The 13,074-nt window shown below is 56.9% G+C and overlaps 2 protein-coding genes and 1 pseudogene across 13 annotated transcripts in view; 1 reads left to right on the top strand and 2 right to left on the bottom strand.

Moving 5' to 3' along the window:
* BRSK1 (BR serine/threonine kinase 1) overlaps window positions 1-4,180 on the top strand; it is a 19,809-nt gene extending 15,629 nt beyond the window's left edge. Inside the window, exons 18-22 of the mRNA XM_027860073.1 lie at window positions 68-116; window positions 766-889; window positions 2,174-2,372; window positions 2,560-2,649; window positions 3,835-4,180. Coding sequence (XP_027715874.1) covers window positions 68-116; window positions 766-889; window positions 2,174-2,372; window positions 2,560-2,649; window positions 3,835-4,001 — 629 coding nt within the window. The 3' untranslated portion in view covers window positions 4,002-4,180. The remainder of the gene's footprint in view (window positions 1-67; window positions 117-765; window positions 890-2,173; window positions 2,373-2,559; window positions 2,650-3,834) is intronic.
* A 217-nt stretch (window positions 4,181-4,397) lies between these two features.
* On the bottom strand, window positions 4,398-9,104 carry TMEM150B (transmembrane protein 150B). Of its 12 annotated transcripts, none has more exons than XM_027859985.1 (8): window positions 8,955-9,104; window positions 8,111-8,206; window positions 7,488-7,569; window positions 7,196-7,255; window positions 7,028-7,070; window positions 6,653-6,780; window positions 5,763-5,946; window positions 4,398-5,091 (listed from the first exon to the last, which is right to left on the bottom strand). In XM_027859985.1, exons 1-8 carry the CDS (start codon window positions 9,101-9,103, stop codon window positions 4,904-4,906), a joined length of 930 nt encoding a protein of 309 aa, XP_027715786.1. In that variant the 5' UTR covers window position 9,104; the 3' UTR covers window positions 4,398-4,903. The 12 variants fall into 12 exon arrangements, with proteins under 12 accessions (XP_027715786.1, XP_027715785.1, XP_027715790.1 ...); XM_027859984.1 differs by having other exon boundaries at window positions 7,028-7,095; window positions 8,121-8,206; window positions 8,955-9,041; XM_027859989.1 differs by having other exon boundaries at window positions 7,028-7,095; window positions 8,651-9,024.
* A 3,369-nt stretch (window positions 9,105-12,473) lies between these two features.
* Window positions 12,474-13,073, bottom strand: LOC114041565 (annotated as a pseudogene).
* Between the last annotated feature and the right edge of the window lies 1 nt (window position 13,074).

Consider the following 13,074-nt stretch of genomic DNA (forward strand, 5'->3'; position numbering starts at 1 on the left):
CCCCCCCCATCTTTCTCTCTCTCCTCCCTCCCTGCCTCCTTCTCTCTCTCTCTCTGTCTCTCTCTAGTCCCCACAGCAGAAGAGATGTCCAGCTTGACACCAGAATCATCCCCAGAGTGAGTCATGCTCTGATGTAGGAAGGGAGGTGGGGCAATCATACTGTGGGGCCCAAGGCTTTGGCCTGGACTTGTCCTTGGAAGAGCCACTGGCCTCTTGGGGGGAGAGGGGGAGGAGCGTCTCTGCTTACCCCTCTCTAAGATAAGAGGGTTTGTCTAGAAGATCCTAAGATTGCTGGGTGACTTGGAGCGAGGCTCCTTCCACCTCGGGGCCTCAGTTGGACTTGTGATTTCTGAAGTTCTTTCTGGTTCTGCCCCTGCAGGGTGAGCTAAGACTTCTCGCCTCTGGCCCACAATGTCAAATCAGCGATTGCTTAAGCTATTAGCCGGTCAGAGATGACCGGCTCAATCCCAGAATGGCCTGACTCCCCGCCCTGGGCCTCACTTTCTTCCTCTGTATAGTGAGGGGGTTGGCCTGCATGCCCTTTAAGCCCTAGGAACTTACAAAGCCCTGCCTCTCTCTGGATCCCACTTTTCCCCTTGCCAAGCAAAGACCTTGGACTTCGTCTCTGAGCTCTCCCTTGCAGCTCCTATGTATTGGGCGGCCCTAATCAGGGCCCTGCTCCTCTAGGCCTCACTTTTCCCCATCTGCGGAATGGGCTGGCTAAACTCAAGGATCCCTAAGCCTGCTCCTCCCCCCCACCCCCAGGCTGGCAAAGCGTTCCTGGTTTGGAAACTTCATCTCCCTGGACAAGGATGAGCAGATATTCCTGGTGCTGAAGAACAAGGCACTGAGCAGCATCAAGGCCGACATCGTCCACGCCTTTCTGTCGGTGCGTGGTCACAGGCGCCTCTCTCCCTCAGGCCTCTTTCCGTCTGTCTATCTCACTGTGGAGGGAGGTATGCAATCACAGGCTCAGAGGCTGAGGGCTGGAAGCCGCCACAGAGGCCAGCTAGACCAACTGCCCCATTTTACAGATGAGGAAACTGAGGAAAGTGAAGTGAGATGATAAGTGTCGGAGATGGGGTTTGAACCCTGGGCCTCTGCCGGGAGAAGGATGTAAGAAATCTGAGGCTAATGAATATGGCCCCCCATCTCCGCCCCCCAACATACCCTAGGACCACAAATTGGGTTCAGAGCTTTTCCCCCACCTCCCTTACCCCCTAGGAAATCTCCCTCATCCCACGCTCCAGGCTAGGGGATGGGTGGGGGAGGCGTGGCAGTGGGAACTACCACTGCCATCCTGCCCGAGAGCCACCCGCCTCCTCACTCTCTGAGGGTCTGGCCTACAGCTTGTTGGGAGTTTCAAGGAGGAAATGACCCTACTCCTCCAAAAAACTTGTGGGAGGAGGGAATGGGGGAGGGCTGTGGAGTGGCAGGTAGTGGCCTCCCAGGCCCTTGAGGGGCCGCTAGGTGGCGCCATAGTGCAGGACGGCCCGTCTGCCTGAGTTCAAATGTGGCCTCAGACACTTAAGCCGGGTGACCCTGGGCAGGTCACCTCCCCCTGTTGGCCTCAGCTCCTCATCTGTGGATGAGCTGGAGAAGGAAATGGCAAAGCACTCCATCCCAAGATGGGGTCATGGAAGGTCCCCATGGAGTCTTTCACTCTTGGGTTGTCCTGGGGATGGCTGGAAATCGCAGGTTGGGGCTGGGCTTCTTCGCTGGGGCTGCCTCTGCACTGTCACTCCCAGGCTGGTCTCTAACCCTAACCCTGCTCTCCCAGAGGGAGCGTGGGCCCGGATTCCGGGGCCCCACAGTGCTCCGGGCCCATCAGCCAGCCCAGCGGCTCCATCTCTCCTCTGGGAGGTTGCGTTTGCCGGGCTGGCTGAGGGACGCAGGAAGCGGGCCTAGATTTGCAGGCCTCCAAGGCCTCGATGGCCTACCGCGCTGGGCCCTCCTGGGGGCAGTGAAGCCCTGAGTTCTTGCAGCACATAGCAGGGTGCCTAGGGCCCCAAGGGTGGGAAGCACCCCAGCCTCTAGTGTCTTGTCCACTGCCCTCATCTGCGGGCTGCCAGGCTTGCGGGAGAGCTGGGTGGGCTGCAGATGCTGGTGCCGCCTGGCCGTCCTCCCCAGCGATGGTGCTTCACTAATGCTCCCTCCCTCCCTCCCGATTCAGATCCCCAGCCTGAGCCATAGCGTGCTGTCCCAGACCAGCTTCCGGGCCGAATACAAGACCAGCGGGGGCCCCTCCGTCTTCCAGAAACCTGTTCGCTTCCAGGTTGACATCAGCTCCTCCGAGGGCCCTGACCCCCCTCCCAGGCGGCGGGAGCGGGACGGCACTGGGGTCTACTCAGTCACCTTTACACTCATTGCTGGTGGGTACCTCGGGGTCTGAGTGGCTCTTCCCTGCTCTTCCTCCTCTGCTCCTCTGGGGCCATGGCAGACCTGAGGGTGTTGGAGACGTTCCCCAGGCCCTCCGTCTGGGCAGACTTGTGGGAAGGGCCACGCCTCACTTTTTGCTTTTGCCCAGCCCCCACTCACGGCCTCCGCCTTCCCGCGTAGGTCCCAGCCGTCGGTTCAAACGTGTGGTGGAGACGATCCAGGCCCAGCTCTTGAGCACCCACGATCAGCCGTCGGTGCAAGCTCTGGCAGGTGAGGGGGCCGAGGTGAAAGGAGCCCCAGGGCGAGGCTCTGGAGGGAGGTGCGGAGAGCGTGGTGGCAGCGTGGCCTTGGCCACCGGGGAAGGCCCTTGGCATTGAGGGGATTGGTGGAGTGATCAGGCTTCGGCAGCCCCAATCTCTTGAAGCAGGGAAGAGGGAATGGGCCCTCTGCCCCTGCCACATTCTGGCCCTGGCAGGCAGCCTGACTTCCAAAGGGCGGAACCTTCCAGAGACCATCCTTTCCTGCCACATGGCCCCCCAGGCCTGGGATGTGAGAGAAGGGGGTGGCCAACCTTCCCAGATCCATTAGGAACTGTTGCCGCCAAGGGGTTAGGCTTCAAAGGGATAGGGTCCTGGGGAAGTCTCACTAGAGACGGTTGCTAGGCAATAGCACCTCCTTAGCAACCAAGGTCCAATCAGGTGTCCCCGGAGACTTGCTAAGCTGTCTTAACAACCAAGGTTTTACCAGGGCAGCACCTCTTGGGAGGACCAGAACTCCCTAGAAACTGTTGCTAGGCAATGAAAGCACCTTAGCAACCATAATCCTAAGCGGGTAATGCCTCTGTATGTGTGTCTGGTGAGGGGAGGGGGATACTAGGCCTCCCTAGAGACTGTTGCTAGGCAGCCAGTGTTCTCAGGGGAAGGCATCCCCTTGGCAGAGGCCCGGCCCCTCAGCCAGGCCCAGCCTCACCATCCCTCTGAGGAGTCAGCCTTGGAGGGTGCTTAGGCCTCCCTGGGCCTTGGGAGGCCTCACTGCTGGGGAGCAGCATCCTGATTCAATCATTTATTAAGTCTCCGCCCTGCTGGGCTCTGGTGTCTCAAAGGCAAAACAAAGGAGAGTCCCTGGCCTCAAGGAGCTTCCAGGCTAGGCGTTTCCACTAGGTGGGAATATCCCAGCGTTCAGCCTCCTTAACCTCCCCCCCCCCCGCCCCCGCCCCGGACCACAGGGAGCAGTACGGGAAATGGGGCTGCCGGCCCCACAAGCCTGGTGCTGAGAAGAGGCCCACGGGGTCCACCAGACCCTCCTGGACCCCATTTCACCCATGACTCTTCTGAGGGGCTCCCCCCATCCCCTAGAAGGGCCAGGCCTTGCAGCAAATGGCATCTGAGAGATCCCCTTTACTGCTGGAGGCCCACCTCATGGTTTTCTTCTCTCTTCCCATCAATGTGGCGGCAGATGAGAAGAATGGGACCCAGCCAAGGTCCCCTGCCAGCACGCCTCCCCGAGGGCTGCAGCCCCCACCAGGCCGATCTGAGCCCCCTGAGCTGGGTGGCTCCCCTCGGCGTGGGCCACCCCCCAAGGACAGGAAGCTGCTGGCGGCCAGTGGGAGTCCCCAGCCCTGATCTCTATCCCCCTTTCCCTCCTACATCTTGGTCCCCAGCCCCCATTCCCTCCCCCTCAGGGGTCACTCTGGCCACAGATCCCCCATCCTCCCCACCTCCCCATCAACCCCCACAACTGTGAAGCTGTAAATACGGCCAGGGCATGGGGTGGGGGCCCAGGGGTTCAGTGACCCTCGAAGGGAAGGGGTGACTGGGCTGGGTGGGAGGTGGGGGGGGGAGGCATTTCTATTTTATTTATGATTAATTTATTTATTTATCTATGGGGAGGGGGAGGGGAGGGGATGTGGGTGGATTAGCCAATGGGGCGGGGGCTGGGGGGCCCTCGTCTCTGTTTCCCCAGCCCCCCTCTCTCCTTGTCTCTCCTTCTCTGTCTCCCCCCTGCGCTCTGTACGGATTTGCTCTCGCGAAATGAAAAGTTCAATTTTCGCGCCTTCTGTCTCCTGTCTCTTGACGTGCTCCTCAGACTCCGATAGCTGTTGCCTCCCAGGGCCTGAAGCATGAATAGAAAGGCCCCTAAGGATGCCAGAGCTCCTTCCCGGGGTCTCCTGATAGACACCCCAACACTTCCCCCTCCCCCTGAGCCAGGGGAGTCAGAGAGCTTGGGAGATGGGGTTGAGGGGTACGTGCCGAGCCTTCAGTGACCAAAGCAGACAGCCGTAGCTCCCTGCAGAGGTGTCCGGTTCAGCCATGGTCGGGGTCAGAGGTCACAGACCCCTGGCCAGGAGAGGATGAAGACCCAATGTTCTGCTGCTCCTGGTTGTCTCTGGCCCAGGCTTGGGTCAGAGGTCAGTGATAGGAGGGCCCAGACCACAGCAGGCTTGGAATCCAAGGGGGTGCTTGCGTCGACAGTCCCCTGGGATAGAAAACAGGTGGGGCACCACCAGGGACCGCGTAGAGGAGAGCTAGAGAGAGCTCAGGTGGGCGGCGCTCTGGGGGCAGGAGGCGGGCCTGCTCTGCAGGGTTATGACGAAGCCACTCAGGTGGGAAAAGTCCACAGCCAGCAGGCCGAAGAGGGCGAAGAGGAGCATGGCAATGGACCACTCACACACAGCCGCTGCAGAACGCAGGGGCCACAGGTGCAGCACCACCACTGCGTTCCGAGGTCAAGGATCACGGGCAGATGTGGGGCCGGTCCCTGCCCTCCCTACCTGGGCCGGGGTGTCCTGCTGCCCTGTCTACCCTGCCAGGGCGTCTGGCTGCCGCCCCTTCCCCTGCCCTGCCAGGGCCTCCGGCTGCCGCCCCCTCCTCTGCCCTGCTGCCTGGGCCAGGGCGCCTGGCTGCCACCCCCTCCCCTGCCCTCCCTGCCTGGGCTGGGGTCCAGCTGCCACCCCGTCCTCCAGATTCACTGTGTAACCGCCAGGTCTGTAAAGACTGACGAGATGGAGTCAGTGTGTGGGATGGTGGGAAAAGAAGAGATCTGGAATCAGTGGCCTCAAGCTCACGTTTGGGCAGCTCTGGCCCAAGCCTGACCCAGCTTCCCCCTCACGGGATCCCAGGTTTTCCCTGTACTAGGAGGTACCAGGACTCACTCTCGAAGGGAGCAGCGTGACGGTGAACGTGGCCCTCCCCTTCACTGGGTCTCCCTCTTGTCATCTCACAAGCACCGAGCTTAGGCTCAGTGATCACTCTTTAAGTCTGTGGCAGAGCAGTGGGCCCCGAGCCTTAGTTGCTCTGTCTGTGAAATGGGCAGGCTAGGGCTGCCGAGGTCTGGCCTCCCCCTCCCCACCCTCCAGCCAAGGCCCACAGTCATGCCTAGGATACTGGTCACCATGAGAACAGTGCAGGCCCCACAGAGCAGCAGACGGAGAGGCTCGATCCAGGGGGCCCCTGGCTGGGTCTGAGGCTTGGTCAGACGCAGCAGGATCAGCTGGGTCCAGAAGTAGGCTACCCCCACCACAAAGGCCAGGAAGGACCCAAACAGATGTGTGGAGAGCTCATTTGTTTGCTGAGGGGAGGAGGGAGAGAGCTGGCAGGTCAGAGGCCTGGCTTCTGGCTGGCATGGCTAGCCAGAGAGAAGCCTGAGTTGCCTGGGAGCTGGGTTAACTAAGGGGGAGATTCCAAAGCAGACTTGGGTTTGACCCTGGCTGTGGCCCTCCCTAGGGGAGGGACCTGGGGAACTCCCTGCTTGCCCTCTCTGGGCCTCTTGGAAAATGAAGGGAGGGGCACCAGAACATGGCCAAGGGCTCAGAAAGCTTTGACATTCCATGATCTATGACGTCACTGAACCCAACTGGCGACTAAGGAATTGACCATCCCATCCAGGGCTCAGGCCTGGGGCGGCCTCAATGTCCTCTGGAACGTGAAGGCGTTGGACTAGGAGTCATCACCTTCCGTCCAGCTCTCTCAAGGTGGGGTGCAAAGACCAGGGTGGCTGGGGGCCGGGGACTTCAAGGTCTCCAAACACCCCCTAGTTATACTTGCTCTGATACTTCAGGGTGCCCCTTGCCTTCTCTGGCCTCAGTTTCCCCTTTCTGGTGAAAGGGACCTGCAAGTTTCTTTTAACTTCCCTCCCGCCTCCCCCTCAGCCACCTTGGGACTCTGCCTCCTGAGCTACATTGGGGGACATTGGGCCTAGGACCCCATCTCAGAAGCTTGTACCCCCAGGGATGGTTTGAATGGATGGCCTGAGGTCCCGAGCTGTGGTATCTCACCTGGAAATTGCCCACAATGGAGGCCCCCAAGGCACAGAGGAAGCCTGTCCCCAGACACAGCTGATTGGGAAACTTAGGGACCCCCCATTCCTGGAGCTGGAGGTATCGGAGGACACAGATCCAGGCCACTTTCGGGGAGAAAGAAGGGGAACGTGTGGGTCCAGGGGTCCAGGGCCTTGGGAACACAAGACCCGTGGACCTCCGAGGGATGCAGCCTACCAGCTAGGATCCATGGGTCACTGGGGTCACTGGGGTCACTGAGGTCACTGGGTCGGGGACTGGCCCGCAAAAACCCCGGGGTGGGGAGCAGATCAAGTCCTTGGCTCCCAGGAGGGGAGGGGAGGAGCTGGGGGCAAGGCAAGACAGGCTACTTACCCATGGCGGCCCCAACATTCAGAAGCTGGCCGAATATACAGCTCTGAGGAGGGAAAGACCCACAGTGACTGGAGGTGGGGAAAGAGAGAGGAGGGGTCACAAGGACTGTCCCCCACTGACACCCCTCCACCCCCCTCAGCAGATCATTCTCTTTCTGCTCCCCCATACCTGATGTAAGGAAAGCCATCCGTGAGATTCACAGACTTGTTGGATACGGCCAAAGCAAAGCTGGAGGGGGGAGAGAGGATGGCCTAGTCCTCTGGGCCAGGCCCTTCCCTCCCCGGGAGTTCCTGCCTTGTCCCCGGCCATCCCTGCTTCTAAGGATTGTGACCCATCCAGGGGAACTGGACATCTCAGGCCCCATCACCACCCAGGGACCTAGGATTTAGGGCTCCAGCCTCTGTCCATTCAGAGGCTCCCTCCTCCACAAGGACCCAGCCATCCCCTCGCAGTGACTCACACTGTCCAGACCCCAACTATAGCCCACACCGCCAGGCAGATTGGGAGCAGGGCCACATAACCCCACATCACCAGGGGGCCTCCTGTGGGGAACGAGCAGAGAAAGAGGCGCCATTCAGGGGTGACCACCAGCAGAGAGCAGCGTCTGCCCGAGAGCAGCCCAGGGTAGCCCAGGTGTAGGGGATTGGGGAAGGGGGAGGGATGGAAGGAGGGGCAGGCTTGACTCTCCTGGAGGGGAGGGGCAGGGAGGAGAGGAAGACAGATCCCCACTGCCCTCCTTCCTTGGGACAGGGAGGGGGAAGGGTCGGGGGTCCTGCTCAGTCCCAGATGTGACCCCCCAGTTTTGTGGAAAGTGCTCCACACAAAAAGAGGGCACCCTAGCTAGGGCAGGCTCTTCCCAGAAGCTGGGACACAGGCATCTAGAGCAGCCCAGGGCAGACTGACACTGCTGAGTCCCTGCCCGTCTCCCCGATGCCGCTTCCATTTCAGGATCCAGAGTCACAGCCCCCTCAGCACCACCCACCCACCCCCACCCCCATCCTCATCATCACAGTCTCTGCTCGCTCAGCACCTCTCAGCCATCTCTAGTCCATTCCCCTTTCTCAGAATCTTTGGGCCCCTTACCCCCTACTGCCCTTCCTTGATCTTTGAGTGTTCCAAGTCGTCCAGGGGACCCAACTCCGTTCCTTCCCCAAGGGGCTGGTGGTTCTCTTCCGGTGTCTAAGTGTGGAGATCCAGGGACCAGTCCCCACTTCCCAGTAAGGTTGGGGCAACTGGGGTTGGACTGGGTGGGGCCAAGGAAGAGGGGGGCAAAGTCCAGAAATACATTCAGGAGGCAGAAAAACTTAAGGGACTGGGGCTGCCCAGCTGAAAAGCCTTCAGCCTCCTTCGGGATCCAGTCTCCCCCCTCCTCTCTTGGGGTCCATAGCTGTGGTCATAGATGTTAGAATTGGCAAATGTCTGGAGATCATCTAATCCCCCACTTTCCTTTCTAGAAAAGGAAACTATGACCCAAACGGGAAGATATATGCTCAGGGCCACATAGAGCTGGGCAGCAAACCTGGCTCTCCTTCTGTGGCCCCCCCTTCTCCACAGGACAGTGGGGTCCTGACACCCCAAATCTTGAGACTGGTAGAATCAAGGCATGATCAAAGGAAAACCTACCTAACCAGATGGGGTTGCTCCCCTTGAGAGGCAAGGGGGTGCTGCTTCCCTGCAAATGTAGAGGCCCTCTGGGAAGGCAGGGTGCCTCTGAAGCCCTCCCAGCTCCAAGGTTATGCTTCTTTGAGGGGCCCAGGCATCTGGCTTCCAGGGCACCTTAGGGACTCCCACAACTGCTCCAGCACATTCACCTATCAGCTGCTGCCCCTTAGGGACCGACTCCAACGTCCCATTCCCCAAGCCTCCCCAGGGTCCAGTTTCCCAATATTCTTTAGGGATACCAGAGCCAGGGGGCTCTCCAGCTCACCTCCTCTCCCTGGCAGTGACTGCTGGGCTCTGGTGAGAGAAGGGGAGCCCCAGGCAATCAGGCCCTCTCTGGCCCTCCCTCCTTCCCCCAGCTGGAGTTCCCCTCTCAGGGTGTGGTTGGGAGAGGGACCTTGGGGCTGACATCTCCATCCTCAAATCCTTCCCAGCTGGCGGAGAGACTTCCTTCTTTCCCAACAACTTCCTCCCTTCAAATCCTCTTTGCCCAGCACTTTCTCACTCCAGCCCCAAGGCCTCTTAAAGAAGGTACCTCTATTCCTGCATGCGCCCCAATCTACCCCAAGGTTCAGTCTACTGGGAGCAAGCTTAGGGGGATGGGACTGGCAAGGATCCAATAGTACTGGGGACACAGGCATTCACTTTTCTAAAACCTCACAACAACTTGGGTGGTGGGGGAATCTGTCATTTTACATATGGCGCCACTGAAGCTCTGAGTGCTCAAACGTTTTCTCCTACTCCATGCTGAGGGGGCTGGGGGAGGAGAGACATAAAGAGGGTTCTGGACAGGGAGGCAGCAAGAGACAGAGACAGGGCCAAAAGAAAACGGAAGGAAGCAGGGGAGGGAGGAGAGAAGAGAGGGAGGGAGAAGGAGGGGTGGATGAATGGGGAAATGGCTATAACCAGTGATGGAGAGAGGGAGGGAACACGGAAAGGAGAGTGAGGACAGGGACAGAGAGAGGAATGAGGATAGAGAAGCAGATGGATGGCCTAGGAAAGGTACTGGATGGGAATTGGGGGTGTGGGTCATGAGGAATGGGTCAGAGAAGGTCGAGGACTTGGACAGCAAGGGATGGGGGCACAGCCCTGGGAACATTGAGAGGCCTGGGCCCAGGGACATAGAAACGAAGAACAGTAGGGGTATGGAACAAGGGATAGGAACAGAGACCCCACTAGGGGAGGTGGCCTCTAGCTGGCTTCAGAGTCAGAGGCCTCCTGCCCCTGGGACCTCCGGGAAGTGGCATCTCTGCCCTGGGCCTCAGTTTCCTACTTGACATCGGATCCCTTCTGGCTTCCAGGAGTTTGCTGGGGACTGGTCCTGTGATGTGGACAGTTGGGGCTGAAGCAGGCTTAGCTTCAGGCCAGGAGGACCCTGGTGTAAGAGAATCAGCCATCCCACCTCCAAGACTGCTACTATACTTACTGTTTAGCCTCAGGTAAGTCCCTTCACCTCCCTGGGCCTCAATTTCCTCAACTGTAAAATGAGGGGGGTGGACCAGATGGTCTCTGAGATCCTTTCTAACTTGAGATCTACAGTCCTAGAACTGTGTCCACATAAGTCACAGGTACCAGACCTAGGAGCTCTCTGTCCTTGAGAGCCCAAAGGATGAGTCACGTTTGGGTCCGCTGAGTGTAAGGGGTAGTGAGTGGGCGGCCGGCCAGGAAAGAGGCCTCTAGGCAGGTGGGGAAGCCAAGCTGGAGGCATGGAGCCAAAGTCCCAAGCCTGAGAGAACAGGCATGAAGAGAGACAGTTAGGGAGGGAAACAGATACTGAGCTGGAGGTGTGGGAGGCGGGGCTTCTGGCAGGAAGGTGGGAAGGAGGCTCTGTAGGGAGAAGGGAGAAGGCCTGGTCAGACAGGGAGAGAGATGTGAAGACACACACATAGGCATACACACACACACACTCACACACACATACGCAGAGACACAAATATATACAAACACACATACACACAGGCACACACACACACACACACATGCACACACACACACACACCTAGCAGGAAGGTGGGAAGGAGACAGGGGACAAGGTCTAGTCATAGATAGGGAGAGAGACATGAAGACACACACACAGGCACACACACACACTCACACTCACACTCACACACAGATTCACACATACATACACAGACACACTCATATACACAGACATACAGACACACACATTCACACACACATATACACACATTCACATACATACACATATACACAGACACACACACAGATACACACATACATACAGACACAGACATACTCAACATACACAGACACACAGACATACACATTCACACACACATACACATATATACACACTCACACACACACTGACGTCAGATAGATGACTTTTTTTTTCCCTATAGGAGGCCTCCTCTGCGGCCCCAGTTGCTTCTTCTAAGATTACCTTGTATCTCCTCTATATGTATCTTGTATCTATGTCCATTTATTTGCACATTGTTTCCCCCATTGGAATATATGTCAAATTAAATCACCAAACATTTAAGCATCTACTGGGTGCAGGGCAGTTTGCTAAGTGCTGAGGATAGAGACAAAGAACGGCAAAAACAAAACAAAACAAAACCCACTCAAGTTCTCAGTGAGCTCTCTGCTAATGGAGGAGATGCAGGCAAACAGCCATGTACAAACAAGATACAGGCCAGATAACATGGGAGTGGTCTCCAAGGGAAAGCTCTAGAATAAAGGACCAGGAAAGAAGTCTTTTTGTAAAAACTGAGACCTGCAGACCGACAAGACAGAGCCCTGCAGGGCACCGGGGGTGGGTGGGAGACATAATCTACATGATCCAGCAAAGGAACTGGACTCAGAGCAGAGGTTGGCAGGAGACCCAGAAGAGGGCCGGGTCATGGACACCCAAAAAGAAAGGAGCATCCAGAAGAAGGGATCTAGCGATCCAGTGATGGGCAGCATCAAAGCCTGCGGACAGAGCCAGGAGAATGAAGACTGAGAAAAGACCAGGGTACTTGCCAATCTGCTTTGGACACAAGGGTAATCCCGAGGGGCAGGAGAGCGAAGGGTAGCCCATGCTGGAGAGGGTGGCCAGGGAGGCTGGGTCCACCGCAGGGAGCTCCAGAAGATGGAAGGAAGGAGGAGAAAGGAAAGTCTATAGTGGAAGAGGAACAAAAGTGAAGGCCCTTCTTAAGGAAATGGATTGAGGGTGACCACCAGTCTTCTAATTCTGCCTTTCCCATCCTGGGAGACTTTGGCTCTCGGACCCCTCCAGGGAAGTGCCCGCTGTAATGGAAAGTGGCCTTTGTGGCTCCTATGAAGTTTAGATTGATCTAGATCTCTGGAAGGAGCCCCCTGGATTCCTCCCAGGGAATGGTCCAAGAGCATAGGATGGAATGTTACCTCCAACTATATTTTAACAGATCTTTTCCTTGTTCAAGATTCCTAAAGAGTTACTTGAATGTATGTGAGGGCAGAAGGTCATGGCAGAGGGCATGAGAGTCTCTGTCAGTTGAAACATCTCTCTCTCTCACTCTCTCTCTCTCCCTCCTCCTTCTTTCTCTCTCTTTCTGTCTCTCTCCCTCCTTCCCTCCTCCCTTCTTCTTCTTCTGTCTCTCTGTCTCTGTCTTCTGCCTCTGTCTTTCTCTCTCTCTCCCTCCCTTTCCCTGCAAGCTACATATGACTGGGATATAGATTAATGATAAAATAAACTTTCTGGCAGGACTGGCCCTGAACACAAGGTACAGTATTAGTATTAAATTAGTGTTAACATTTTTTTCTTCTACTCAATACATTTTAATAATATTTTATTTCCCCCCAATTACATGTAAAGACAATTTTAAACATTCATTTGTTTAAATTTTGAGTTTCAGATTTTCTCCCACCCTCGCTGCATAGAAGCAGCTGCAGCTCGAGCTGTGGCCTCTCTCTGTTGGCAAAGTCTGGTTTGTCCGTGTGCCGCAGCCCCACACGCTGAGAGTCTGTCCTGCCGCTGGAGGAATAATCTCTACACCTGTTCCTTCTGCAGAGCCTGTCATTGGTTGGAGATGACCAGTTGTTCCCGTTAATTCTAGTCCGTTCCAGCTCATAACTATCCAAAAATGACCTGGCCCTGGAAGCATCAGTACATTCAGTAACATGGCCAACATTCGTAGGCCTGTGTGCTAATTCAAATCCATTCAGTTGTCCCATGCTGAATCTGAGAACACAGTAAATCCGTATCCCTTAGCTTGACGCTATCTCATCAGCTGGATGCTTCCTTCCTGCCAAAAGGCTCGGAGATTCCACCAAGCATAGCTTCAGTTACGTTGAAGTGGAATGATCCTATATAAAGCCTCATGGGTCTGGCACTTCCTTTCTGGGTATTATTTCCAATGGCTGCTGCTCTCTTCTTTTCTGCCTGTGGCTGCTGCTCTCTTCTT

The sequence above is a fragment of the Vombatus ursinus genome, unplaced genomic scaffold (assembly GCF_900497805.2).
Source record: "Vombatus ursinus unplaced genomic scaffold, bare-nosed wombat genome assembly UNPS02014175.1, whole genome shotgun sequence".
NCBI lineage: Eukaryota > Metazoa > Chordata > Mammalia > Diprotodontia > Vombatidae > Vombatus > Vombatus ursinus.